The sequence below is a fragment of the Aspergillus ruber genome (genome assembly GCF_000600275.1).
Source record: "Aspergillus ruber CBS 135680 unplaced genomic scaffold scaffold00001, whole genome shotgun sequence".
NCBI classification, from domain to species: Eukaryota; Fungi; Ascomycota; class Eurotiomycetes; order Eurotiales; family Aspergillaceae; genus Aspergillus; species Aspergillus ruber.
This window is the reverse complement of record NW_024467297.1, coordinates 476,255-504,173: the sequence shown is the minus strand read 5'-3', so window position 1 is coordinate 504,173 and position 27,919 is coordinate 476,255. Positions and strand designations below refer to the sequence as shown.

The 27,919-nt window shown below is 42.6% G+C and overlaps 11 protein-coding genes across 11 annotated transcripts in view; 6 read left to right on the top strand and 5 right to left on the bottom strand.

The window, feature by feature from the left end:
- Positions 1-1,009, bottom strand: part of EURHEDRAFT_534961 (DDE-domain-containing protein) — a 1,922-nt gene extending 913 nt beyond the window's left edge. The window contains exons 1-2 of the mRNA XM_040787311.1: positions 840-1,009; positions 216-784 (exon numbers count right to left, since the gene is read on the bottom strand). Coding sequence (XP_040643231.1) covers positions 216-535 — 320 coding nt within the window. The 5' untranslated portion in view covers positions 536-784; positions 840-1,009. The remainder of the gene's footprint in view (positions 1-215; positions 785-839) is intronic.
- Positions 1,010-5,858: 4,849 nt separating this feature from the next.
- On the bottom strand, positions 5,859-7,110 carry rps1 (40S ribosomal protein eS1). The gene is made up of 5 exons (XM_040780575.1): positions 6,968-7,110; positions 6,784-6,868; positions 6,697-6,722; positions 6,128-6,629; positions 5,859-6,074 (listed from the first exon to the last, which is right to left on the bottom strand). The coding sequence occupies exons 1-5, from the start codon at positions 6,979-6,981 to the stop codon at positions 5,931-5,933; spliced, it is 771 nt and encodes a 256-aa protein (XP_040643230.1). The 5' UTR covers positions 6,982-7,110; the 3' UTR covers positions 5,859-5,930.
- Positions 7,111-7,628: 518 nt separating this feature from the next.
- On the top strand, positions 7,629-8,630 carry EURHEDRAFT_407512 (transcription elongation factor 1 family protein). The gene is made up of 4 exons (XM_040780574.1): positions 7,629-7,907; positions 7,966-8,010; positions 8,062-8,200; positions 8,251-8,630. Exons 1-4 carry the CDS (start codon positions 7,905-7,907, stop codon positions 8,442-8,444), a joined length of 381 nt encoding a protein of 126 aa, XP_040643229.1. The 5' UTR covers positions 7,629-7,904; the 3' UTR covers positions 8,445-8,630.
- On the bottom strand, positions 8,268-9,795 carry EURHEDRAFT_519653 (uracil phosphoribosyltransferase). Its single transcript, XM_040786795.1, has 4 exons — positions 9,577-9,795; positions 9,133-9,491; positions 8,893-9,064; positions 8,268-8,768 (listed from the first exon to the last, which is right to left on the bottom strand). Exons 1-4 carry the CDS (start codon positions 9,735-9,737, stop codon positions 8,717-8,719), a joined length of 744 nt encoding a protein of 247 aa, XP_040643228.1. The 5' UTR covers positions 9,738-9,795; the 3' UTR covers positions 8,268-8,716.
- Positions 9,796-10,223: 428 nt separating this feature from the next.
- On the top strand, positions 10,224-13,069 carry EURHEDRAFT_407510 (WAPL family protein). The gene is made up of 2 exons (XM_040780573.1): positions 10,224-12,473; positions 12,623-13,069. Exons 1-2 carry the CDS (start codon positions 10,461-10,463, stop codon positions 12,896-12,898), a joined length of 2,289 nt encoding a protein of 762 aa, XP_040643227.1. The 5' UTR covers positions 10,224-10,460; the 3' UTR covers positions 12,899-13,069.
- Positions 13,070-13,163: 94 nt separating this feature from the next.
- On the top strand, positions 13,164-14,393 carry rhbA (Rheb family small GTPase rhbA). Its single transcript, XM_040780572.1, has 5 exons — positions 13,164-13,470; positions 13,556-13,695; positions 13,751-13,879; positions 13,945-14,231; positions 14,301-14,393. Exons 1-4 carry the CDS (start codon positions 13,416-13,418, stop codon positions 14,182-14,184), a joined length of 564 nt encoding a protein of 187 aa, XP_040643226.1. The 5' UTR covers positions 13,164-13,415; the 3' UTR covers positions 14,185-14,231; positions 14,301-14,393.
- Positions 14,394-14,746: 353 nt separating this feature from the next.
- On the top strand, positions 14,747-16,912 carry EURHEDRAFT_407508 (serine--tRNA ligase SES1). Its single transcript, XM_040780571.1, has 7 exons — positions 14,747-15,034; positions 15,093-15,163; positions 15,236-15,397; positions 15,458-15,879; positions 15,930-16,020; positions 16,078-16,446; positions 16,499-16,912. The coding sequence occupies exons 1-7, from the start codon at positions 14,902-14,904 to the stop codon at positions 16,673-16,675; spliced, it is 1,425 nt and encodes a 474-aa protein (XP_040643225.1). The 5' UTR covers positions 14,747-14,901; the 3' UTR covers positions 16,676-16,912.
- A 47-nt stretch (positions 16,913-16,959) lies between these two features.
- Positions 16,960-18,803, top strand: EURHEDRAFT_407507 (D-3-phosphoglycerate dehydrogenase). Its single transcript, XM_040780570.1, has 5 exons — positions 16,960-17,426; positions 17,511-17,818; positions 17,869-18,458; positions 18,508-18,550; positions 18,604-18,803. Exons 1-5 carry the CDS (start codon positions 17,131-17,133, stop codon positions 18,705-18,707), a joined length of 1,341 nt encoding a protein of 446 aa, XP_040643224.1. The 5' UTR covers positions 16,960-17,130; the 3' UTR covers positions 18,708-18,803.
- A 412-nt stretch (positions 18,804-19,215) lies between these two features.
- On the bottom strand, positions 19,216-21,912 carry EURHEDRAFT_407506 (CDC2/CDK family serine/threonine-protein kinase). Its single transcript, XM_040780569.1, has 8 exons — positions 21,322-21,912; positions 21,191-21,272; positions 21,018-21,114; positions 20,804-20,958; positions 20,727-20,754; positions 20,462-20,675; positions 20,218-20,412; positions 19,216-20,123 (listed from the first exon to the last, which is right to left on the bottom strand). Exons 1-8 carry the CDS (start codon positions 21,429-21,431, stop codon positions 19,328-19,330), a joined length of 1,677 nt encoding a protein of 558 aa, XP_040643223.1. The 5' UTR covers positions 21,432-21,912; the 3' UTR covers positions 19,216-19,327.
- Positions 21,913-21,991: 79 nt separating this feature from the next.
- Positions 21,992-22,487, top strand: EURHEDRAFT_407505 (uncharacterized protein; the record flags this gene model as incomplete). The annotated part of the gene is made up of 2 exons (XM_040780568.1): positions 21,992-22,083; positions 22,150-22,487. Coding segments are annotated over 2 exons (158 nt in total), but the record flags the coding sequence as incomplete, so codon positions are not given.
- Positions 22,421-27,732, bottom strand: EURHEDRAFT_407503 (putative P-type ATPase). Its single transcript, XM_040780567.1, has 21 exons — positions 27,493-27,732; positions 27,403-27,436; positions 26,799-27,338; positions 26,404-26,745; positions 26,211-26,345; positions 26,086-26,152; positions 25,887-26,018; positions 25,484-25,833; positions 25,282-25,427; positions 25,122-25,229; positions 24,751-25,069; positions 24,517-24,670; positions 24,132-24,464; positions 23,998-24,080; positions 23,813-23,947; positions 23,526-23,758; positions 23,352-23,475; positions 23,258-23,303; positions 23,049-23,199; positions 22,848-22,996; positions 22,421-22,799 (listed from the first exon to the last, which is right to left on the bottom strand). The coding sequence occupies exons 1-21, from the start codon at positions 27,582-27,584 to the stop codon at positions 22,513-22,515; spliced, it is 3,960 nt and encodes a 1,319-aa protein (XP_040643221.1). The 5' UTR covers positions 27,585-27,732; the 3' UTR covers positions 22,421-22,512.
- Between the last annotated feature and the right edge of the window lie 187 nt (positions 27,733-27,919).

Below are 27,919 nucleotides of genomic sequence, written 5' to 3'. Positions count from 1 at the left end.
GATATAATGCGTGGTAAATTTGCATCGAAAATACAAGGCTACAATAAGGCAGTTGGATTGGGAATAATGGGAACGGGAATTCCCATTCCCATCCCGGTTCTAACTGTAATTAGTTCAGTGCGTCCATAAATGGTTAGCGCTGTCAATCTTTGGGAAATTTGGGAAATTCCCGACCCTTCCCAGTGGGAAATGGGAATGGGAAAAAGAGTTGGGACTAAGGTGCCCATTTCCCCACCCTACCCGGCCCGAATGCAACTAATGAGAATGCTTGTGGGCGTGTCTGCTGGTAAGCAGCCAAGAAATCAACCTTATTGATATGATTGATCTCTAGCTGCATAGCAGTTTGAACCCGCTGGCCATAGAGATGTTTCAATGGCCCAAAACAAGAAACATCAGGCAGCTGAAGAAGATGTGATGAATGTGGAGGTAGAGAAAGAGGTATAATATGATTCTTTGTACAGAAATGGTCAAAAGCAGCAGTTGCATGGCTGCCATGACCAAGGATCAGAAGCCGGTGGGTGCCGATTGTACGCATTTTAGTATGTTTTCGAAGACCTCTTTGAGCCAGAGCTCTCCAAGCTTATCATTTGTCCATCCATTCTCACTGACTCCAATAACCAGTCCTCAGGTATATGTTGATGCCAAGTAGATTTGTGCTGCTTGCCAGCAAAGATAATCAATGAAGAAGACAGCCTGTTGAGCCAATGGCCTCAATGACAGTCACCCATTCACGATTTCCTGGTTGTATGGCTTTTGCACGGCTTTGAACCTGAGAAGTAATGACCTGATCATAATTAACATATATTCAATGATCACTATATTGATTACTGGGGGCATACCTTTGCAGTAGATGTCATTCCTATGGAGAAGCCAGTCTCATCAAAGTTATAGATATCCTGCTCAACAATGCCATATTTTGCAGCATCCTGAATGCTTGGAATTTGATTTTTATTCAAAGCATCAATAGCAAGCAACATTCTACCTTTCTTGTTGAATAGCTGGATTTGGTATATTGGAGGGCATGTTGGTGGTTGAATTTGATGGAACGAAGAAGTTGGCGGACGAGCCGCTCGCTCAGTGTCCGATTACGTTATAGGCTACTTGCTCATATATTTGAATGATATCATAGTATAGGCTTCATATTAGAGGATATTTAAAAATCATATACTATGTCATTATGCTAAAAAAAAGTAGATATTTCGGTTTTCAAATCAATATAGCCACTTGCTTAGGTATGATAAACAACATGCATTTGAAATAATTAATAGATATTCTAATACTGTATACAACAATACTAGTAGTTGATGAGATGCTTGAGATAACTCAGGAATCGACTGTAGATGAGCATTTGCTGTAAATTTAGAAAGTAGATAACTAAACTGTATGAGATAGCCTGCTGTTGAAGAGGAACTAATTATTTTTATCTAATAATAGTTCTAAGCTATAGAATATTCCACGGGCGAGCGGCGCTACATTTATTTCCATTCAAATGGCTATACTGCCCATGATTAAAAAAACATCATGTCCAAAAAGCAATCTGCCAAGGTGTTTGGGGTACCTGAACCCATTCTTCGTGAGCTCCTTAAAACCGTGCCCAGAAATACGCGCAGATAATCATATTATCATCTATCCAAAAGTGCAAGCTTGTTAGAGCAAGTTCTAGTGCAGACAAATATGATTTTGCAATTATTAGCAGTCAACTGGGCATTTACTATTGTTAAACGCCATCCACCACTGCATATACGATTAAGTCGACAAATAACATACTAGCGGGCAAAACAGGAGTATCCGAAAAATTTAAGATAGTGGTTTAATCGGCTATTAAGAGATTATTCCATGAGCATGGGTATCTATGATAACATCTCAGATTTTGATGAGACTAGCTTTACAATAGGTCTGTCTCCGTACAAGCCTTTTTAAAGGTTTATCACTGCAATTGAGCGCAGTGAGAGACCATGTACAGTCACCTATGGGAACTGTGAACGAGTTAATGATTTAAATTAGAAGATCAAAGGGTGTTCAACCCCTCCTGCGATGAAATCTTAAAGGGAAGCGGCGTCAAGATTCTTGGTGCTGAAAACTCTTACCTTACTAGAGCAGTGCTTAAAATAATGGAGTCTTGGAGCAAACCCTGCCCCTGCCCAACCCTGAAGAACACTTAAAGTAGAAATTGCATTTCAAAACTACTATAGACATAATTGAATTGTTACACCTTTAATTTTAACAAATATATCTATAATATTTAAAAAATATCCTACACTAATAGAAATATATAAAATTAAAAGAACCTACAAAGCACTTTCTTATGATTAGCACTTGTTTTATCACACTTCAATATAAATTTAAGGGCTCAACAAAATGGATAATAAGTTAAAATCCAACCCTTTTGATTTTCACACTGAAAACCAATTAGATTTACAGAACTAATTAAGCCGTCAGTGCTACTAAGGTAATCTAGAAAAAAATACAGATAAATATATAGCCACCTGGATTAATCTGTCAATAGATATAAGTTTATAAATAGATAAACAAATAATAATTAATTATGTATGATTCATGTTTAAGATTATATAATCTTTGCCCAGATAACGTATTCCACGGGCGAGCGGCGCGTTTCTCCCCACGACCACCAAATACTTAACCACCAATATGCTTAAAATTTGGAAAAATCAGTAAATTAAGACTATCTAGTTATTTAACCTATAGTTATTTCCAGGGCAACTGCGTATAATATGTCCAATAGTCCCACAGCCACTACAGCGTGGTGGAGCTCGCTGGCGTGGCCGTTGAATATTTGCTTCGACCTCTGCTTCAACCACCATCAAACTGCTGAACATGCTCCTGACCTTCCTGTATAGATAACATAGTATCTTGACCTAGGTTACCATGCCTGCGTGCTTTCTTTGTCATCTTCCTCTCATTCTCTATCCGTAGAACTTGGATTTCTTGGTGAAGAAGTAGATTCATATTCATTGCCATCTGTGCAGATACAGGGCTGCTCGACAGCTGTCTTTACTTATTAAGACTTCTCTGTAGATCGTGGATATTATGATCATGTTGGCGAGTATTTTGAGGGGTCTGAAATGCAGATGATATTGACCGTTCAGTCAGAAGTGGTGGTGGTGTTGGCGTACGTAGTTGAAAGGTAATTTTCGAGAGAACCCTTTCTTTATCTAATGGTTTGATCCCTGCTCCAGCAAAGCCACCATAGATATTCTCTTTGGTAAAGGCCTTCTCGCGTGCAGATGGATAGAGAGATAAGAAATCATCCTTATCAATATGGTTGTTGCCAGCGATCATCATTCCTTCAACTAGCTTCCCATATGCACGTTTTAATGGCCCAAAAACACCAACATCTAGTGGTTGGAGAAGATGAGATGAATGAGGTGGCATACAGAGACAAATGATTGCATGCTCTTTACAGAATCCATCAAACTCTGCACTTAAATGGCTACTATGGCCATCAAGTATAAGTAGCCGCTTTGAACCAACTGAATAGTGTTTGGAATATGGCTCAAACACCTCTTTAAGCCAGCGTAAGCCCATTATATCAGTAGTCCAGCCATTCTGACTTGTGGCTAGCCTCCAATCTTGAGAGGGCTGATCCTTGATACCAAGAAGCTTGATGCTCCTTCCCTTTGAGGATCACCACCGGAGGAATTGAACATCCATTTGACCCTATACATTCAATGATTGTGAACCCACTCGTGGTTTCCTTGGATGACTGTACGTGGTTGCTCACTGCGCTTAACTGCAGTAATAACCTTAAGAAATTGTACAGAGACCCATTGTAAAGCCAGTCTCATCAAAATTCCAGATATCATTTTCATGGATACTATGCTCTTGAATCATTTTTAATATCATATTAAACCATTGTTTGATGATTTTTGGATCCTCCTGCTTCTCCCGCTGGTGTGGTGTTCGTCGGTTAAACCGTGTCCGCAGTTGTGGATGGCGTCTAACAAAAGTAAATGCCCAGTTGACTCCTATGTTTGGAGTAGAGGTAGGGGTCTGTTTTTGAAGCAGTATCTGAGCCATCTGACGTAGGAACTCCAGACGAATTGGAAAACCACGTTTGTCTGCAATCAGTATTTGTTTAACAAGGACTTCTTGAATAGGTCATAATATATGATTATTTGCGCGTGTTTCTGAGCGTGGTTTTCTTCCCTTGAGGCGCTCGCGAAGAGTAGTTTCAAATACCCCAAACACCTTGGCAGTTTCCTTTTTTGAATTGATTTTTTTCGAATTATAGGCAGATATAGCCATGTGGATGTTAGATTCTTGAGATTTAGGCATTATGGATTGAAATAATGAAGATATAATGTGTTGGGGGAATGATTACTATTGCCTACCTTTACGTATAGGCCAGCTGTGTGTATATTCTCAAGTGTAAGTGAATAAATTTACAAATGCAGGATTTATATACTCTTTATAATCTAATGATATGCGGCCCTGGCACGCTAAGTGGAACATGGGTGCATTTGAATGCAAAAAGTACACACCAGTTGAATAACCCTATCGATGAATTTTACAAATACAAAAATACTAATATCCTTTAATTGGTTTTTTTATTATAAGAAAAAATTTTTGATTATAGCTGATTCTATCTGAGTATTAAGTTCTGAATTTCTGAATTTCTCTAAGATATCTCTTTGGCCACCTTTTTAATCATACAGGTTGAAGACAAGGTAGAGTTTCTGATATACTGTCATATCTGGATATCAAATTAATAAATTTAATTCAAATATTATACATTTTATAAAATATACATTTAAAATATTTATAGAAAAAAAATATCAGTAGTCAAACTCCTTGTATATATATTTGTATTTGAATGCAGCTCCGCCCGTCAGCACAAACCAAGTTGATGGGTGATTTAGGATGCTACCTCAAAGCAATTTACTTTGTATACACTAGATTATATACTCGGACATTAGTTGTTGCTCTAGCTAGTACCTTCAATAGGGTATTGATTCATCAGCCACACATGCTCTGGGTCAAGATCGGTTTCATATAGAGCTAATATCTAGACCTTTAATATAGCAAGCACTGTTTTAATTGAATATGTTGTCAGACTTTCACATTGAATAGGGATAACTTTATCAAAACCGGGAAGACTAGAGGATCCTGAACACTGACAGGCTCTACAAGAAATGAAGAATCTATATATTAAATTCGATCAGTTTTTAGCAAGAACTGGTGGTTTTAGGGGTATGAAGTTCTGGCCACTGTACCAGATTCAGAATGCAGTAATTCAGCTATCAGAATTGTCACGTGTGGGTTCCGCTAGGATAATGGAACATCCTTTCCGTGGGTTCTATCTAGGTAGTCATCAATGAGAATAATCAACATGAAGAAAGTAACGCTGCAGGTCATCAAGGTTAATGATACCGCTTCACGTGACAGCCAACCAGCTGACCAGGGCGTCGCAAGAATACACTCTCAGAATTTGAGGCAGCCAGTTACCACTTCTATATCAGGCTAGCTCCAGATGTGGAGTTGTATTCGAATGCAAAAATATATGGTGGTTGATTACCCTACCTAATGTTATAACTATAAGTAGAAATCGTTATATATATCTGGAAAGGACTTGATATCGACCAATTAGAAGTATTCTATATATAACTATATCTAGATACTTTAGTAACCAGACAGTTGAGTAGGCATCGGCAAAAAGACCAATTTTTTCCGGTTCTTAAAAAGGTATATTAAGTATCCTCTATCATTTTCCTACACACAGTAGCACCATGTAAGTATGCAATGGGATATCAGATAGTTTCATGTAACATTATTATTTGTCAGGAAAACACATAATGCTTAGAATTTCTACTTTTTTGTCTTTTGCTCCCCGCAATTTAGTGAAGAGTCAAACGGTGTGGACTAGAGTAAAAATAAAAAAAAACTCATTGCGATCTTGATCTCCACATCAATCAGACATTCTCAAGAACCTGTTCCTTGAACTCCCTCTCAACCTTCTGGCCCTTGTCATCAGTCGTAGATTCCCCGTGAAGGTTCAGCAAGGCTCCGAGATCAAACTTCGGGGACTTGAGGAGCTTGACCTTGCGGATGTGGACCTATAGATATATTAATATGAGCATAATAATAAACCGGACACTAAATAACATACGTTTTGCAAGGGATAAATTCCCTGGGTTGCCTTTTCAATCTCGCGCCCGATGACCTCAGGGATGAGCTTCGTTGTGAGCTGAGAGAGCGAGCAGCCAACCGCCTCACGTTGCATGATGTCGGTCATCTTCTTTCGGATGGCGCGGATTTGCGAAGATCGGGCGTATGTGGTCTTCTTGATTTGGTTCGGACGTCTCTTCGTAAACGCGATGGCGAACAGACGGACAAGGTATTCATCGGTAGTCTTAACAGTAACGTTTGCCTCGATGAGAGTCTGCCACTTGCGCACAAGCGACCGCAGTTTGTCGGTAGTGAAGTCCATGCCATGGAAGTTGGTCAGACAGTTCTTTCCTTGAACCTCATCCACGCGAAGCTTGACCTTGCGGAAAGCGTGGTCTTCGTCGTTCTGAAGATCAGCGAGCGACACTTCGAAAATTCGGCCCTTCAGAGAATCGTTGGCGTTCTTCAGACCGGTCGTACGGTTGACGAGGGTCTTGCCCACGCTGCAATTCGTCATTTATTAGCCTAATTCGGGTTGGAACAACCGTAGTACGAGGAAGTAAAACGTACTCGCGAGTCTGGAAAGTGGAAGGCGCCTGCTCTTTATTAATAAATGGTTGCCTTTTGTTCCATGAAAAAATAAAAAAAAACCCATACCTTCACAGAGTATTCATCCTTACGGGTGAATGGGTCGACGGTCCTCTTCTTGATGCCCTTCTTGCCCTTAGACAAGCGCTTGTTCCTGCATAAGGTCAATACTTGCGATACCCCTGTGATCCGATGTATGCACTCGACACCGTAAACACCGTAAAATCACAAACTATCGATGTTTGGGACTTACTTTCCAACAGCCATGACTGCGACTACGGTCTATCTTGCAATGCTTGAAGACAGACAGCTTTAGCGCACGTTTCGAGTCGAGTAAAGTTCCTGCTGGACCGACAGGTAGAGTGCTGGAAACTAAATCCCACAGAAAATTTCGGCTAAGCGAGTGTTGGCCCTACCTCTTTCTTACATAATCACCCTTGCTTTTCAGTATATCACGTGAGGATTCACCGCCCTCGCTTAGGCCCACCACTGACCGAAGTTCGCCGACCAATTAAGAATCGTGTACGGAGTACACAGAGTATGGAGTGTGGAGTATCACTTTGAAAGCCCTACTCTACGGAGTATATACATACGTACTGTACTCCGTAGTTTATTATTATTATTGTGAAGGATGAACATGTCAAGAACCACAATACGTCCTATACAAATGCTTTTTATAATAATCATCTGGTCCGCTACTATGCAATAAATCATCTCAATAATATATATACCACAAAATAACATTCTCTACACTGAACATACTACGTGATTGTACGGAGTATTCTACGTAGTATGACTTAGATAAGGAAGATGTCTCCACTTCTGTTGTCTCTTATGGTGAAGTGGGTATTGGGTGTATTAGCATCGTAGTATTGTTTATTATGTACTACTATTGTACTCCATACTACGGAGTATGTACCTCAAAATAATGAAGCCAAAGTATTCTATAGACACCCGTCAGAATGATGCGTTTGAGGAGAAATTATTTTCTTTTGCCCCCAGAAAGAATTCACAGAGAAATAACGCTCTAAGACGTTTAAAAGGAATATTAGCTCAAAACTCATAATTCATATTCATAGGGTCCACTTGCTCCCAAGCTTACCTAATCCCATACCCTCCCATACACCTTCCTGCCTCTACGGAAGAGTCCAATTATTACCTGCGTCAATTCTTCATCCATAATCGAAACCATGGTATGTCCCTTCGAAATCTGTAAGCTTGAACCGTACTTATATATTAATTTCATTATAGGGCAAGCGAAAGAAGTCGAGCAGACAACCACAGGGACCAAAAAAGGTGACTACTGCCAAATGGATCCATAATGAACTCTACTGACAGCGACATCAGAGAGAGCCCTTGCCTTCAACGTTCGCATGCTTGTTTTGCAATCACGAGAACTCTATTGTTGTTAAGCTTGACAAGAAGTTGGGTCTAGGGAATCTGTCTTGCAAGGTGTGCGGGCAAAGATTCCAAACCGGTATCAACTGTAAGCCATGTCATCTGCTTGACGACCAGCACTAACCCTATGTACTGCAGATCTATCCGCTGCCGTTGATGTATATTCTGACTGGGTGGATGCTTGTGATGCCGTGGCCAAAGACGCTGCTAACAAGTATGAAGAACGTGATGCTCATGGCATGCGTTTGAATGAGTATCCCATTTCCTACGAGCCGCGGGAGACTGGAGCAATTGTTGGCGAGAGTAGGAAAAATGACACCGATGATTTCTGATGTTGTGTTGATTATGGAGAATGGCGCATATGGTGAAGATTCTGCAGTTTTTGTTTCATTTTCTGGGATACTCTGATCTGATTTGATGTTATGATAGAAGTCAAGAAATAGCCTTAATAACCACAAAGAAAACTAAATCATGCGAATGAAAGACAGAACATAAACCAACATTTGTTAATGAAGGAGCATATCTCCGCTACTAATAAACTAACAAGTCCAACCCCATTGCATAGGTCAGGTTATATATGGTGAGAACAAAAGCCCAATGTTATTTACAAGGTGTAGTATCGGTCCCCGAAATCACCCAGACCTGGAATAATGTATCTTACAAAAAGTTAGAATCACCGTAGATTTCTTTGGCAAAGAGGGCGAACGAAGAGAGAGAAAAAAAAAAAAAAAAAAAAAAAAAAAAAAAGAAACAAAAGAGAAAGACGGAGGAAGGACTTACTTCTTCTCATCTAAGCCTTGATCAATGAATGCAGTCACTACTCTAAGTTTAGGAAAACGCTCGGCAAAATCCGCAACTCCAGACGGGCTTGCAATGAGGTTGAGGAAAAGAATATGATCTTCTGGCACACCCCTCGCCTTGAGAACTTCAACAGCGAGAGTAGCGGATCCCCCTGTGACGCATTAGAATTATGAGTGTTATATAGAAAGGTGAACCAACTATGTGGCATTGGAACCATACCTGTTGCAAACATTGGGTCAAGGAGCAGAACCCATCGATTAGCAATGTCAGCGGGAAGTTTGTCATAGAAAAGTTTCGGTTTGCACGTCTCTTCATCCCGCTGGATCAATATCTTCCCAATTCGAACCGATCGACAACAGTCTCTCAATCCTTGCTCCATCGCCTCCCCTGCCCTCATAATGGACACCCCACATATTTTACCCTCAAACTTGACTCCGAGATAGGCGCGACCAACTGGAGTTGTCACCGAGTGCTCCACAACAGGCAGATGGTTTAAGCCTTCTTCTACCAGCAGCCGAATAATTCTGTTCGAATAGAAGATGAAATCCGCACGTCCAGTCCGTTTATCTCTTATCATCCTGTCAGAGTCAACATATGTAGCAGCCAATAGCAAACAGTTAAGAAAACAAAACCAAAACTATCAATCTAAATGTTGAAACTTACGTTAGAAGGGCAATCAACTGGGGAGTTTGGGGCAATACATGAACGTTTTCGTATGATAAGCTCTTTGAAACTGTTGCTGTTGGTTTCTCACCCTCCGGTCTGTAAATTGGCCCTACACCTTGAGCAGGAGAAGGGACAGGCTCAAACTCAATGTCGTCCATTTTTTGATAGTAGCTTGCAGAAAAACAGAAGGATTTGACACCACGAAAGGCTGTAAATGCAAATGGTCCCAATCAGTTAGCAAAAGCAGCAGATGTTATGGGTTATTAATACTTGCAAAATACTGTTGTAGGCCTTTAAGAGAGAATATTGCTCTTATCTGGGCGCTGAAAAAGATAAGACGATCAGGCATCAAGTGGGGCAGTGTGTGTTCTGTACTTATATAGTACAGAATACTATATAATACATATATACCGCCACAAAAAAAAAAAAAAAACATGCAGCAGTATTATCCAACAGTGGTCAATTCAAATTGACAATAATTTGCATCAATGGTAATAGCTACATACGGTTGTTGTATGTCTGACTTTGTAATGTCTAATATTCTGCCGTGTAACAGTTAGAGAAATTGACCGCCTACTACACCGCCTTAACTTGGTTCTGTTTCTACATGATAGATATCATAAGTTTATGGTTCATCTTGATATGCAGAACTTCTGGTTTCGATATCTTAAAGTAAAACTCTGCAATGACAAAAGCATATCTAAGATGGACACTGCCTTTGCACTCTAGATCAACAACATCAAGTGCCTAATATACCACCATGGTTTTCGGCTAACCAATGACCTCATGTGGGCAAAATTTCGTGAAATTGGTATAATTCGGCTCCAACAAAATTTATCTACGTTTCTGGTCCTTATCATCTTTGTCCTATTTTGAACGCGATGCACGGTACGCAGCGGAGAAGCCACAAGCACAAGACTTATGGTAGATCTTCCAGGACCCAACGGTCCACTTACGAGGAGTCAGAATTCTACACCAATTCTCACGACCGGCAAGGAAATTCGAACATATCCCCCACGTCAGACTCACCTGAACTGCAACAGTTGAGGAAGATTGAGATCAGATATGCAGAAGCTAAAACCAAGGCCTCTGAAAGACCGGGCGATCTTTCGAGAAACCCATCTTTGACAGACGAATTTACCCACTGTTCCCGATCTTCCATGAAAGGCGAACCAGGTGCTGTCAAAAGAAAACGTCACAGGTCTTCTGTGGGAATCGATGCCCGTGGAATTAGCGTCCAGAATGACAGTCTCAGTGACGTGAATGCCAAGAGCGAAAATACCCCCACAAAGTCTGATAATATCAACTTCGGGTCTAAGAACCGTCTAAATCAAAGTGAAAAGTGGGACGGAACCAATGCGGCCCCAGGTTTCTCACCACAGTCTCAATCAAATATGAAAAGCGGCAATGGAGAAATACTCCCTCGGAAGAAGCTAGTGGATTTGCTAGATTCGGTCCACCCAACAGCTGAATCGCCATCTGCATCTTTTACTAGTGACAGTGGGTCGGACAGTATCACATGCACTTCGCAGTCTACTCTTACCGGGACGCGTGACATTATGCCCCAACGCGTTGAGGATTCTGCTACTGTACCGGGCTTGCGAGGTCCCCCGGTTACATATGCACACCAACGATCTTTTTTAAATGAAGTATATACGTCAAGTGATATTGAAGATAAAGATGCAAATACCAACTCGAAGAACCAACAGCTTGAGTCTAAGAAAACCTCGTGCTTCGACATGGATGCCGATGATGACACTGGTGCTGGCTCCGGGCCAATTCGAAGTATTCATGAGCTAAGACAAGCGGGTGATAATTCCCGCTTTCGAAGTGCCGTTGACTATATGTTTGAAGATATTACAAACGGTGACAGCACGAACTCTACGCGATGCAATGGTTTTATACAGCTGAGCTCGAAACTCTTGGACCGTCAATTTATCAATCGGTTCTCTGAATGTGGGTTTGCAGAAAGGCTTGTGGAGTATTTGAAGTACTCCACGAACGACCTCGACATTATCTCTGCTTCGTTTGCACTCTGTTCCATTGAGTTGGTGTTTTCGAGTGGCGCGTTTTCCCAAACGCATTTGGTCAGCATTTGGCCAAGTCTTTTGGATCTCTCCCCGAGGTTGATTGATGTGGAAGATGACATTCTGCTTCTGAGCAAGGCACGGAGCCATGGGGTGTCGAAAGCAGTACAAAAGTCTATACAGGAAACCGTGCCGATGTTGTCCAACCAGCTGCTACCAACGTTGAGTCCTCGCTCCCTAGCACTTCAATGTATCCGATCCGTTCTTTTGAATCTCCAGCAGCACAACAACACTATTGAGGCGATGCCTACCGCAATTCTGGAACGCTTAGTTTGTTTATTGATATCGATACATCATAATAGCATGGACTCGCCACTATCACCGGGTGATTGTCGAATGGTAATCACAATTCTGTCAATATTGGAAACGTACACACTTCTCTTGGGCCCTTTGCCTGTGGACCAACAGAGCACATTGAAGCCACTTACGCAGCTTTTCCATTTTCTTCAGCCGAAGGGATTCGATAGTCCCAATGATCCCAGCAGGCAAATACAATTCCATTATATTCGTCTCATGTTGAATCTCACCAACAATGAACCCTCGTTTTGCAATGCTTTTATTACGCCTGGTCTTGTCGGGGGTCTGATCAGCATAATAACCTCAGAATTCAACATGTCGCTTGAGGGAGGCGCAGCTGAGGAAAGAAACACATTGAACATGGTAATACTAGCTCTTGGGACTTTAATTAATCTGACAGAGAAAAGTGATATGGCAAAATCGATGTTTCTCACTGCGGAAGATCACTATACCTCATTTCTTCTTTTGCTCGTTCAAAAGTTTTCGGCTAATATCAACCTAATCACCGCGGTATGACAACCCGAGACTCCCAAAAAGCCTTTCTATTCTATTATTGTTCCCCCCCCCTCTTTGCTCTTTTCGAGTCCACATAGCATATTCTTGTTGTTTCTCTCCTGTCCCTATAAAGTCGTCTGCTGGAAAGCTGCTAATGGCAATAGATCCACCCTATTTATGATACGCACTACAATGTCGTTATTGGTTACTTGTCTATCCTCTTGGTCACGCTTTGTTTGAACCAAGAGGCATTTTCGCAAATAAAGGAATTCCTTGGTGGGGAGGGCTTGGTTATATTATTGTCAACTGCTGATGAGTTCCAACAATATCATGAAAAAGTCGAGGAAGGTTTACGAGCACGAGGTAGTGTACATTCCAGTTCTACGGGCCAGTTACAGAGTATCATATGTCAGGTCCGTCAGTCAGATTGCTCTTTGTGATATCTGCTTCTACGTCATTTACAATGCATTCAAAAAAGCACATCATTTCGATGTTGATTTGGTTTTCGCATGTTTTTCTATTTCATCTAATTCATGTTTGTTATAATTACAATAATGAACTTATCATAATTTGTAATTTAGAGTTAAATTAAAATAAATAATGCGAATGTATACACTCCATTACGGAGTACTTCGTACTACGGAGTACGTAGACCATTGCATCAGTTTGGTTTGTTTGCCTCCGAAAGGCTACTGAAGCCTTCATGCATAGTACAGAACGTCCAACTACTACAATGATTTGCCACCTTCGAATCAACCTATGATCAAAGCACATCCCAAGAATGCACATTTGTGACTAATTCTGTTAAAGCTATCAACTATTCTTATTACCAACTGCTCATGCCTCTTGGACAGTGATTTCCTTTTCTTGTGTGGCCTGGAAACTAATTACATTTAACTGAAGCAAAACCATATTATCTTGTTCCATCAATAAATCTTTATTTTGAGGAGTGGCAAGATGCCCACCGCGCCTAAGCAACGGAAAATAGCAATTGTTGGCAGTCGCTCTGTTGGTATGACATTGAACCCACTCTGAGCACATTGTTCAGCTTGTTGGCCTTATCAATCTGTCTACTTATCACTGATGCATTGCACTAGGTAAATCTTCTCTCACAGTTCGCTTTGTCGAGCATCATTTTGTAGAAAGCTACTATCCGACAATTGAGAACACATTCAGCCGAATCATTAAACATAATGGACAAGATTTCGCAACTGAAATCGTCGACACGGCTGGCCAAGTAAGGAAACATTTGAGGAGATTGTGATTGGGAATAAAAGCTAACTCTTCAATAGGATGAATACAGCATCCTAAATTCTAAGCACTTCATTGGAATTCACGGATACATCATTGCCTATTCAGTGGCTTCACGTCAATCTTTTGATATGGTCCGAGTCATTCGGGACAAGATACTAAATCATCTTGTGAGCACTATGCCACGACGTTCATGAAGTCTTTCTCACTTGGATACTGAGACACATTTTTCCAGGGAGCAGACTACGTGCCTCTCGTGATTGTCGGGAACAAAAGTGACCTTAAGACCGAACAGCGGCAGGTTTCTTTGGATGAAGGCCGGCAATTAGGGGAAGAATTCCAATGCGCGTTTACTGAAGCTAGCGCTCGCCTTGGCTACAACGTCGACAAGACCTTTGACCTAATGGTCGGCGAAATTGAAAAATCACAGAACCCGTCGCAACCGGCAGGCGCCAACAAATGCACTGTTATGTGACATCGAATTCAAGAGGTAAAAAGCACTACGCGGTCCGATAACATGGGGTATGATCTCGATGCGTTCAGACTTCAGACATGACACCTATTGCTACGAGCTAATTACACGGGTCATAGTTCATGTCTTGTCATATATGCCTCAACCACAAAAGGATTCCCGTTGTGTTTCTGGGCTGTATTCTTTCTCTATCTTGTCTACCTTGAGCTATCGCTGGATTCACACCTTCAACTAGCCCCTTAGAGTCAGACATATTGTGAGCGCATAAAATCTGTTGTCAAATATAAATAACTATAGTTTGTGAAGGGTATCCTATGCTATACTAACATGAAGTTCTGCATTAGTTGGTTTAGTGATGCTGATAAAACCCATTAATTAAAGACTCAGTTGAAATTCAAAAATCCTAACGAAACAGCATTGTAATATGATTATATTTTGTATTTATGAGACCTAGAAGAGGAAAAGAAGGAAGATGAGGAATAAGAGATTATTTTATGCTCTTTTTGATGTAGTCTAGCCTCTCATTTAGAGTGTCTACGCTAACGAAGTTCCCGACTACCCCTCCATAGGTTATCTCAAATCAGCAATCCCATTTTAGCTTTTTTCCCCTACCGCCTTCTTCCCTCCCAACATTCAACGCAACTAGGTCACAGTGTTCTTCAGACCTTTTTGCCTTGTTCTTGAGCATATCATCTCTTTCCTCTTTTTCATTTTGCCAGTATGCTCGACATTACTGACTTCGTCACCGACCGTGGTGGAAATCCCAATAAAATTAAAGAGAGCCAGAGGAAACGGTTTGCTCCGGAGAGTGCAGTAGATGAAGTTATTGCTTTATATGAGGAAGCGCGCAGAGGTATTATCGGGCCAGGGAAAGAAGAAGAGCAGAGTATGCTGACACTTCTCTCATCCAGCACGATATGAGGTGGGGCAAATTGGCTCCCAAGTCAATGCTATCCTCAAAGAGATCGGGAAGAAAAAGAAGGTTAGGAAGACGTCATCTTCCCATGTTCACTTAAGCGATGGGGAAACAGGCTAATTGGGTCGGTCGGAGTAGAACAAAGAAGATGCGAACGATCTGATTGAGCAAAAGGCCAACTTGGAGAAGTCCAAGAAAGAGGCGGAGGAACTTGCTATTGAAAAAGAAAGCCAGAGAGACCGGAAGATCCGGACTATTGGAAACTACGTTCACGAATCTGTTCCTGTGAGCAACAACGAGGTATGTCCCCTGTGTACTACTCAATATTACGCGATCCTCATGCTAAAATATGGATGTTAGGATGACAACGTTGTGGTCAAGAAGTGGTCACCTGAAGATGTGGCCGTGGAGAAGCGTGATTGTCTCTCTCATCATGAGGTTCTCACCCGCTTAGATGGATACGACCCAGACCGCGGTGTCAAAATCGTTGGCCATCGTGGCTATTGCTTGACTGGATATGGCCTCTTTCTGAACCTCGCCCTCATAAATTACGGTCTTGAATATCTTTGGTCAAAGGGCTACAAGCCTAACCAGCCGCCTCAATTTATGCTTAGGGACCTAATGGCGAAAACCGCCCAGTTAGAGCAATTTGACGAGGAGCTATACAAGGTCACCGAGAGCGAGGACAAATCAACCGACAAATATCTCATTGCCACTTCTGAGCAGCCGTTGTCGGCATTACATGATGGGGAGTGGCTTCAGGACAAAGATCTTCCGATTAAGTGAGCTAGACTCTGGAGTCATGCGAGTTTATAAGTTAACATTTTTGTAGGTATGCTGGTTACAGTACATGCTACCGGAAAGAAGCAGGTTCTCATGGCAAAGATGCTTGGGGAATTTTCCGTGTTCATCAATTTGAGAAGGTGAGAGATTAACCTGCTATTTTTCTTTATTGCTATCAAGATTCTTACCTAGCCTAGATTGAGCAATTCGTTTTGACTAAACCCGAGAATTCATGGGAAGCTTTCGACGAGATGACGGCTATCTCGGAAGGGTTCTACCAATCCTTGGGTCTTCCTTTCCAAATTGTCTCCATAGTATCGGGTGCTCTCAACAATGCGGCATCCAAGAAATATGACCTGGAGGCTTGGTTTCCTTTCCAAGGCGAGTATAAGGAACTGGTTTCGTGCTCCAATTGCACCGATTATCAAGCAAGAGCTCTGGAGATTCGCTATGGTACCAAGAAAGCTACCGATGTGAAAAAGTCTTATGTGCATGCTCTCAACGCGACGTTATGTGCCACCGAGCGTACGCTTTGCTGTATCCTCGAAAACTATCAGAAAGAGGACGTATGTATAAAGCCAGAATATATTCCCCGTAACAATGCTGACAAGAAATTAGGGTTTTGTGGTCCCGGAGCCTTTGAGAAAATATATTCCCGGAGCCCCCGAATTTCTACCTTTCACTAAAGAGCTTCCCAAGGATACTACTTCACAAAAGGCCAAGGGAAAGCAGGCATCCAAAGCTTCAGGTAGCGCAGAGCAGACCACGAAGAAAATGCAAAATCTTCAGGTGTAAGCGCCCTATGTGAATCGATTTCTCTGTGCATGGTCTTGTGATGTGGGTGGTCATTGTTACAGCATGTACATATTCCTATCTTTTCTGCTTTGTCAAAAAAGAAAAAAAAGAAGAAAAAGAAGAAAAGAAAAAGTCGCTGTATAATCTACTCGAAGTCGACTGGTAAAGTACTCCGTATGTACGGAATTGACACCGCTTGTACAGTAGTAGTATTTGCCCCTCCGAGGAGCTTAAGAGGAAAAAAAAAAAAAAAACCACTAACGCTCCGGGACCCCACTAACCAGATCCCGATGAGTCACTAGTATATGGTACGTACATACTTAATCCGATTTCGGGAGCGAGTCTTGGTACATTGTGGAATTCGACGCCCTTGAACATCCAATTTTCTCAGCTTTTTTTTTTTTTTCCCCAACACTTCATTCAGCTTCATACAGAGGAGCAACGACGATTTGACCATGGCAGCACAAGGCGAATTGGATCTCAATGCTTCACAAAACGTGAACATGTCTAACTCTCCTTCGACCTCATTCCAAACTCCGCCGTCTAGTCATGGGGCGTCTGCCTTACCAGCCCGCACAATCATCCCCCTGGCTAACGCAAAACACTTGAAACCATTTGCCACAGAAGACATCAAGGTCTTGCTTTTGGAAAATGTCAACCAGACCGGGCGAGACATTCTTACCAAGCAAGGATATCAAGTAGAGGTTCTCAAGTCATCGCTCCCGGAGGATCAGCTCATTGAGAAAATTCGGTGCGACTCCTTTCCTCATCTCAAACCATATTCACCATCCATGGCAGTAGCGGGATATAAAACTGACATCATATTTCTAACAAGTGATGTACATGTAATCGGCATTCGGTCAAAGACAAAGCTCACAGCTCGTGTGCTAAAGGAAGCCCGTAATCTCATTGTCGTGGGTTGCTTCTGTATTGGTACAAACCAGGTCGACCTTCAGTACGCAGCGGAACATGGAGTTGCTGTTTTCAATTCCCCGTTCAGCAATTCTCGCAGCGTTGCAGAATTGGTCATAGCGGAGATCATTGCTCTCGCTCGACAGCTTGGCGATCGTTCCAACGAGATGCACAGTGGTACCTGGAATAAAGTCAGTAACAAATGCTGGGAGATCCGAGGGAAAACTCTAGGTAAGCCTTCGGCTATCTTTTTTATAGTGATATATGACTTACACAGGAAGGAATAATTGGCTACGGTCACATCGGCGCCCAGTTATCAGTCTTGGCAGAGGCAATGGGCATGTCCGTTGTCTTCTATGATGTTGTGAATCTGATGGCATTGGGTACCGCTCGCCAGGTACCGACATTGGATGCTCTTCTCGCCGAGTCGGACTTCGTGACATGTCATGTACCTGAGCTTCCTGAGACGAAGAACATGATTGGGCCGCAACAATTTGAACAAATGAAGAATGGGAGCTATCTTATCAACGCCAGCCGGGGTACTGTTGTTGATATCCCCGCATTAATCCACGCCATGCGTTCTGGAAAAGTCGCCGGTGCTGCTCTTGACGTCTATCCAAACGAACCTGCTGGAAATGGTGATTATTTCAACAATGAACTCAATACCTGGGCAGCAGATCTACGATCCCTCAAGAATTTGATTTTGACCCCTCATATTGGAGGAAGCACCGAGGAAGCACAAAGTGCGATTGGTATCGAAGTTGGACAGGCTTTGGTACGTTATGTCAACGAGGGAACAACTTTGGGAGCTGTCAATGTGCCAGAAGTGGCTCTCCGATCACTCACCATGGATGAGCCCAACCATGCCCGAGTAAGTAGACTTCTCCATCCGTGTTCTATCTCGGCTAATGATTGTATAGGTGATCTATATCCATCACAACATTCCAGGAGTTCTGCGAACGGGTACGTTTTTGTGAATGTTTTTAACACCTGGACTTGGCTAACACCATTTTCAGTGAACGAAGTTCTTGGTGACCATAATGTCGATAAACAAATGACTGACAGCAGAGGTGATGTATGCATCCTTTGCTTAAATATCTTAGATGAACTCGGTGGATAACCCATTAATTTTAGGTGGCCTATCTAATGGCCGATATAAGTAGCGTCGATGCCACTACTATCAAGGATCTCTATGAGCGTCTTGAAGGCCTCTCATGTATGGGTGTCCCTGTTTGTCGTGTTTGTACAATTACATGCTAACCTTTAACCCTCTAGCTCGAATCATGACGAGAATCCTGTATTGAGCTTGCAGTGAAAGCACTTATTGCAGCTATATGCCGGCTGCTCACAGTGCTTAATGGTACATGGCAGTTTGTTTCTTGCAAGCAGTCATACCAGTTCAATTCTTCTATTTCTTCTATGTGTTCTTATTAATTCAACAAGGTTATGCATTGGATGGGAAAAGGGGTAAAAGCAAATTGGATGGATGATGCCAATTAGAGATCCCTCAACGGAATAGAAGGCTGTATTTGCATTTTGTATGAAAACAATCGAATGCCGATTGAAAACTAGAAATAAAATTACTCATCCCTATGCTCTTACTAAAGAAGAAGAGCGAGAGCAATGAAAGAGCTGAATCCTTACAATGCTTTTTCGTCTAAAGTACGACTGTGAGAACGATCGTATTTAATTGCATACACAGGAGTTCAGGTGACGAGAGATGAGAACCTTTTCGTTCTTCTAATACCGACGGTATAGCCCTCTATCTATGGCTCTGTCCCCTTTCCTCGGGGCAGGACTTCGGCTTCGTCTCCTTGAATTATAATCCCGGTGGTTATCTCTATCTCTTCTGTTTGCTTGTTCAAATCTGGAATGGCGATAATCAGCACTGGGGCTCGAACTATCGCCATCCTTCTCCCGTACCCGATCACCTATGCCACTATAGCTGGGGACATAAGAGTCCACACTTGTCTCTGGTCGACCACCGAATCGATTCTGATGCATTCTATCCTTTCCGGCTCTGTTGAACTGATTCCCGCCCCATGTTTGGTGGATAGGTAATGGTGGTTTGGGCGGTAAACCGCCGTCTCTCTGTGGTATTTGGAACGGTTGATTTATGCTCTCAGTACCTTGTCTCGCTCGTGTCGAATGAACCTCGTTGCCTCTATTATCATTTGCGCGCCGAAAATGGTTGCCATGGCTTCCGATTGGATTCGACTTGCTAGCGCGTGCAGCACCGGGGATACGGCTATTTCTGCTTTCCGTGCCTGATCTAGCTCCGGGATTTGTCCACCCTCCACTTGGAGCCATACCAATGGACCCACCTGGCGGAGCAGGAGGCATTACCGCTCGTTGCCCACGATTTTTCTTTCTATCAAATTCGTGAGAGTCTTCAAAATACGGCAGCTCGCCAGGACGTGCTGGAAGCGGGTCGCTGAAGAAGTAAGGGTGTTTCAGTGCGTCAATTGCACTTATCCTTTTTCGCCAATCCAGTTTGAGTAGCTCACTGAGCAGTGATAAGGCAGTAGGACTTAGACTATCGCGACATCAGCTAATTTCCATTTATACCTTATTTTTCTTCTTCTTTCTCTTTTTCAATTTATGAAAAAGATGGGTTAGATTGAACATACTCTCTAAACACTTGATGTAGATTCCCTGGTTTGAATCCGAAACTCTTGACACCTTCACAACCTGGAAGTGAACTCCATCCAGGCATATTCTCCTCAGAGGGTGTGCCCACCAGATTGAATATAAGTTGTGCTTGGTTAAGATCGCTATTTCCAGCAAGAATGGGTTTCCCCCTAAACATTTCACCAAAGACGCACCTGTGCTTGTTAGAGGAGAGGCCATTTGAATGTGGATTGGTAAACCTACCCAGCACCCCACATATCAATAGCAGTTGTATAACGCCGAAGTTGGAGGAGAAGCTCTGGAGGACGATACCACCTAGTGACGACGAGAGTCGTATAGTCTCTTCTTGCCTCTCCACCACCCTTACCAGACTGAGGCGGTGGCTCATCATATGGACGTGCAAGCCCGAAATCAGCAATTTGAAGGATACCTCTGTTACTAATAAGTAAGTTTGCAGCTATTCGACCGTCAGCCAGGATTATTCACATAAAAATGCGTTCCACCATACCTTTCATATCACGATGCAAGATACGACTCTGCAATACGTCAGACGAGCCCCTCACGAGCAAGGTTGAAGAAGAATACCTCGTGTAGATATTTAAGCCCTTCGAGGAGCTGTAGCATATAACATTTGACCTGTGGCTCGGTAAAATGCACGGCTGGGTTTTCCAGAAGTCCCGAGAGATCATGCTCCATATACGGAGTAACCATATACATGCTTGGCTTCTTTCGTCCTTCTCCTTGGATAGTTTTAGCAAGACTGTGGAAAAAGTGGAAGGAGAAGAAACACGAAACACACCTTTGCTTCGCTCTACAGCCATCTCTCTGAGCTGGAGAATATTGGGATGTGAGAGCATTTTGAGCAATTTGATTTCACGCAACGCCGTTATTGGAAACTTGGGACACCGATTAATAAAGTGCCATGCCGGGCTAAAGAAGAGAAAGAGAGGGAGTACACAGGGTGATGCTTACACCATCCTTTTCATTATGCATAAGGATCTTTTTCAGAGCAACAACAGAAGCCTCCCTTTTCGACCTTGCCTTATAGACCTCACTGTGAGACTTTCAGTATAGTCCTTTCGCATTCCTTCGCCGGCACCTACCCAAAAGTACCTTCTCCAAGCTTTCCCAAAAGTTCGAAGTCGCGGATACTCGAACATCCATTAAATCGGACGTTACCATTTTGATTTCTCTCAAGGGATGGTGCAGCCATTTTTTCCCTTAACCTCTTTTTTCGCCCCGGTGATCCTTAAGTATACAATCTCCCTTAGATTTCGAGAAGTATAAGGCCCAAGTGACGCTAGGTATGCGTATGGAGGTATGAAGCTGCAGATTTATCGTTAACTGCAGCAATTAATCCGAAGCCCTCCTCGAGGCGAACTCAGTACGTATGACAGTCGCAATACTCGTGGTGGAAAGAAGTAGGCCCCTAAGTAATCAGCGCAAGCTGCGCGTTGCTGCGTGTTGTGATTCCAGAAAATCTTTGGGGATGGGAGGCATGCCAAAATTCCATGAATAATTCGAGTTGGGTGATTAATTCATGTTTTGCTGTATTCTGGAATTATAACGTCTGATCTTGCAACCTATTCAATGATGTTCCTTTGGGTCACATGATCAAATAGAGGGTTCCGATTCCGCCAACCTTTTGCAACTGACAGTTTGATACGAACTTGCATTCTGGAATTTACAATAATCAGAAGCCACAGAACCCAGTCGGTATGTACTTTTAGGAACGCCCTTGAAGATGAACTTGTTTGCTAAAATGAACATTAGATATGGCTGCAAACCACCCGATCCACATCCATCCGGCACGACCGCTCTATCGTTTTACAGCAACTGCTTTGGGTGCCAGCATGTGGTTCTTTGTACGACTCCCAGTCGAGTATCTTTGCCGGAGACTTTGCTGATTTAGAATCTCTTCCGACGTACAGCTAATGTATCGAGCCAAGAAGGATGGACCTGCTTTGTTGGGCTTGAAGCATCCCTGGGACCACTGAAATGCAATTTACATTGCGTTCCCCACGCTCCATGATTCCTTAAGCAGCAAGAATTGAAGACGTATTATTCTAGTTATCCTATCTATAACTCAATGGGCATCTATAGTTTCATGGAGCTTCATGCTCTATATCCAACTGATTATTTTATCTACTTCGGGACTGCGGATAGCCACGAGGACATCAATAATTTAGTAGAGAGCACATATCTGTGTAGACGAATTACTATTTGTATTCAATTTGGTTGTTATATCAATGCCATTTCATATCGAATGTAGGTTTATTTGACATAAACCGCTTTCATATCAACATATCTTCGAGGAGCACTTTATATTGACGGCGCCGCTTGTGGTGTCCTGGTCGCAGCAGCATATACACCTTTCCCAAAACGCGGGCAAAGCGAGGGAAAAGCTGTACTTCTGCTGTCCAGGACAGTAAAAAGCTCCCAATTGCCAAAACAAGTAACCATATCTTAAAGTTGCCTGACAAAAATGTCAGTTGCATGACCCGAACGACCAATTTTGGCGGCCCCCAGAGCATACTGCTCGAAAGGCACATATCCACAAGTATCGTGAAGAGGAATGGTGCTAGTATTTGTTAGTGAAAGTCAGACGAATATTAAAGTTACTACCAACCGTTTGAACTCATTGGCTCTCGAAAAGGTGGCCCGACACTGAGGACCACACTTATTAAGACATATTGGAAACATGAAAACAAAAATAATGCAGTGTTTTCGGAGTTTTCAATATTGCTCTTCTCTAAGTCCAGACGAGGGGGTTCGAACCTGTGATAAGAATTAGACCGCATGTTATGACGTTCAAGAGAACTGTACCAACCATGGCTGTATTTTGACTATTTTATAGATTGTAAACTGAGCCAAGACACATATCATGATTTGCCCGAGTAATGGTGTTAAGACCTTTCGTGAAACGAGGTCCGCAGTTGGCCGCTTCCTAGACAACCCAGGAGCAGGACCTGTCCAGCCCACTTTTGGAGACATGTCAATTCATAAACTGCGCTGGGGCATGGTAGGTGTTGAACTTACTGAATATCGCAATAGGCAATATAAGAGCCAAATCAATGAAAAGAAACTGAGAATGTTAGAAATTGGAGTTTGTATATTTCTCCGACGTACGCACCTGAAAGTCACCAAGATTTGATGCTGATGTGTACAAGAAGCTGACAGAAGAAAACTGAATCGCTGAATAGAGGCTCATGTATTTGAAGCAGCAAAAACTGGTTACCAAAGCAGCTCGACCCTCCCTGCACAGTATTAGCCATGGATATTGACGGGGATAGATTTGTAGAAGTACTTAATCAAAGCTGGGACACAGGAGATTTCAAAATGACGGCTTGTGAATGGTGCAGCTACAGATGCTTCAGCATCAGACAAAGATATACCAACATCTGCAGCTTTCAATGCACCACAGTCATTTGCACCATCACCACAGAAACCACAACAGTAATCAAGTGACTGGAGCTTTTCTACAAGCTCATGTTTCTCATCAGGTGACATGCGAGCAAACACTTTTCCACGTACAAGTACCTGTAATCCACATTAGAAAGTGCGATATCGAGAGACTAATTCATTATTGCATACCCTTTTGAGCACTAGCTCATCGCCAAAGTCCACCAGCCATCGGAATACATCTCCACTGACTGCAAGCGAATATTTGTGCAAATTACAGACATTACCAGGTACAGATAGATCAACAACCGTTGGATCTTGCAGAGGCTTGTTCCAGCTGTTAGTCGATGGCTTTCAAGGGCAGCTAGAAGACATACCATAAGTGTATTCCCATCAAGTTTATGGGCCGAATCGTCGACATTTTCCCAAGAGAGACAAGCTCCCGGGTCATTGTAATGACCTGCTTATTGGGAAGTTAGAATGTAAGAAATCAATAGGTGCTGTAACCAACCTTCTGCGAAATGTGGTATAAAACATGGTTCATCTGGGCCTATCAAGCCACACTCGCGAGCAACCGAGACTGCAGTCAAGATATTGTCCCCTGTACACATGATATTCCGTATCCCTGCTTGATTCAGTTCTGTTATCACATCGGTAGTTTCTGGTTTCAATTTATTCTCAAATATGATGAAACCAGTGAATTTCAGATCACATTCTGCATCTGCACGTGTCATCTTTTGAACTTTCATCCAGCTAAGTTTCTGATCATATTTGGCAGCGCAGGCAATGACACGATATCCCTTGTGAGTGTATTGACTCAGGCGATCTTCGTAATCCACCGGTACTGGAGCTCCTGTTAGTTATATTGGATTTCTACTGGGTCCACTTCCACTGACAGCTTTCAGGGCGGCAAATAGCTTTGATGCTTTCAGGGGCGCCTTTCACATAAAAGCTTGCACCAGCATCGCCGAATTGTCTGACTATTACACTTGCGCGGCGAAGTTGCGGAAGAAATTCAAAATTCCGCAATACTCCAAGCTCTATTGATGGCTGAAGATAGAAGCCATAGTTAGCTCTCAAGATTCAGGTACAACGCAAACTTGGTATGAGGAAGACAAAGAGTAACTCACATCCGAGGCTTCTACTTCAGGGTTAGTGATATGGGCTGCTGGGATAGGTGGCTTTGCTATGGACGGCATGATAGTGTCGTATTTAGAACCTGGCTGCTCAGACACACGACCGCCGCCTTCTTCATATGACCATCCAGTGAATTGAAACATTTTCACGTCAAGAGGATCGCCTAACAATTCATCGTCCACAACACGCAAGGAATGGCACGTAGCCATGGTATAGATTATACTTTGGCGCTTCTCGAGATCTTGGGAGTTATCTGCGGATTTCAAGAATGTAAAACACCCAGGCATCGGCTCAGATAAAAGTTCCGACAATCTGAGCACGATACGTTAGCATGTACTTGTATTAATATTCCAATGAAATCAACCTCATGTCACGATTCACAGTCCGCACTCCCAATACGTCCAATCCGTCTTCGGTAAGTGTTCCCGTTTTATCAAAACAGATAGCATCCAACTTGCCCCCCACATTTACCCTGAATATGTTTTAGCGTAGATAGACTAGATCAAACCATGCTATTGGCTCACCTTTGCGGACTGATGCAAAAAATTTTATGTTTCTTAAGTCTTGAAAGGGCAAAATTTGTACCTATGGTCAGCGTAGCTGGTAGAGCTGGTGGCACAACAATAGTGATCAAATCAAGCGCCCTAACAATTATCAAATGCCAGGATAGCTTTCGCGTCAACGGTCAGCTAAATGAGCAAGTGATATCAGTTATATTGGCCTTACCCCGAGTCTAAGGAAGTTGGCAAACGACGCTGCGAAGCCCAAAACTGCGACGAAAGCCATCACAGATATATACCGAAAGGAGTCTCGGTAGAACTTGAAACCCGATGGCTTTGGAAAAAGCATGGAGCGGACTAGCGCGCCTTTAGTTGTTAGGAAACCGGTTCTTACCACAATCGCCAGTGCAATGCCTTCATCATCCTCGACATTTTGCGGCCGACGGGCCCGAATAACCTTGGTTCCACTAAAAAGGAAATGTTTTGCAACATCAGGGTGAACTGATGGAGCACTTAGATCAAGATAGTTGAGCGCATCGTCTGTCAAAGGAGACTTTGATACAGGAACAGATTCACCTTGCATTTGGTCAGAACCCTATATTACCAATGAAATGAATGGTGACACAAACCAGTGAGCATGCTTTCATTCACAATGCAGTCTCCAGATAATAGAAGACAGTCACAAGGGACTTCATTCAAGGATGGGTCGGAAAACTCAAAAACATCCCCAGGAACTAGCTCTTGAGATGGGACAGATCTCCCTAGGCCATTTGTTAAAGAAAAGGAATAGAATAAAAATAAAGGGGCAGGAGGGGGACCACAACTTACAAAACCCATTTCTTAATACACGCACATCACATTCAAATAATGACATCTCTCTGAGCCGGCGCATTGTCTGTCTTCTGTGAGCAATCATGATGCACACAGCTTCTTGCAATTTAGAATATGCATACTGATTTTGTTTCGATCACAGTAGCACTGATGCTGAAGGCCGATATGAGGAATATACAAACAGCATAGTAGTAATATTCGTCCAGCGACCAAAGAACAAGACTGGCGACCTGAAATATATAAAATGGATGAAAGGCCTTATTTATTTGTGAGAACCAATCTATAGGAAAGGGATTTCTAAAACAAAGCACTTACTTCATCAATCAAGAGCTGAGGCACTGACTTTTGCTTGATATCCACAATGTTGGGGCCAAATATTTGTTCTCGACTGTCGCGATCATCAGCGTCTAACCCGCCTCGCATCATTCTCACATTCTCCCATGTTTGATCCTTCCAGCCATTAAGCAAGCAAAATTTATCTTCTAGAGGGTGGTAGAAGAACCGGAGATATCTGTAGTCGATATATCGTAAAGAAGAAATAGCCGGGTCGTTGTCTTCGTCATACAAATAGCATTGGGTGTCAGCAAAGACAGTAGAAATAGGACGACCGTACAAATGACTGGAAACACCGTGAGTGGCAAATTGATTCCACTGGTCCTGCGCATGATCAGCCAAAAGGTAGACAAGGTTATCTGCATGCGTAAACGCACTTCAACTGCGATCCACTGGCATTTGCGAAGTGGTGTTGGTTTGCCAACCAGCCGTACTCTCAGTCTCGGTAACCATCGAAATAGCAGATAGGCGAATCCAAAAGTGAGAATGCAGAAAGTCACGTAAACTATAAAGCCACAAGTGCTAGTAGTGAATCCAGCGAAAACAACAGTTAGGTCCTCTGATGCGATATAGATCTTCTGGTTAAGCCTGGAATCAGACATTTTATCTCGGAAATGTGAACTATTAGAAACGCGTCGCGAAAGGAGAGGTTCCTCAACTGAGGCTCTGGAAAAGGAAGGTCTTTTGGACCCGAGCGAGGATCTGGCTGACTCTAAGTTCACTTCATCAACACCATTCATGGATGATAAGTCCTCGACGTCGCTTTCAGCATCTAATGCCTCTGCGTTCGGCCATTGTACGAAATCTTCCTCTTCTTGAAAATAGGTAAAGCTGACTGTAGAATCTTTTCGATTCCGACGATGAGAGAAGGAAGCGATACTTGATGGAATACTCTCGGAAATTGGCCCATCGAAAACCTGTAGTATAGTAAGGTTTAACCATATATCTTCACCAAGAAATGCTGTGGAGTTGACAACCAACCTCATTGCGAGCCATTTCTACGTCTGAAAAAAGGCTAATGTAGTATTAGCTGAGCCCTTCATTCAGTGCAATTGGTTTGCTTCTATTAACCTGCTTCTCATAGAATCACGCCGGTAGTCAACCTTGAATGCTGAGGTCCCGGCCGAATCGTTTCCTGTCGGCCATGGTTCATTATCATCCATCGCGTTGTACCTCGAGATATGTAGACCTGACGGGATGTTTGAAGTAGTCAGCTATGAGAATAACTACCAATATAGGCTTTATTAGTGGATAGGCGTTTGTTTTGATAAAGAATATATAGAAGTTCAAGGAAGATAAGTAGTTACATGCGGGTAAAATGCGCGTAGATCTACGAAGTAGAGCTTATCGCTGGAGTTCTGACTAAAGTCACATGATTTGATTGTCTGTAATGTCTGAACAGCCACGAAGTACTTCATACTTGTTGTGAAGTCTGCTGTTTCTCGAATAATGAACAGAATAAATAAATTACCGACATTATAGTAGTTTCAACTATGTA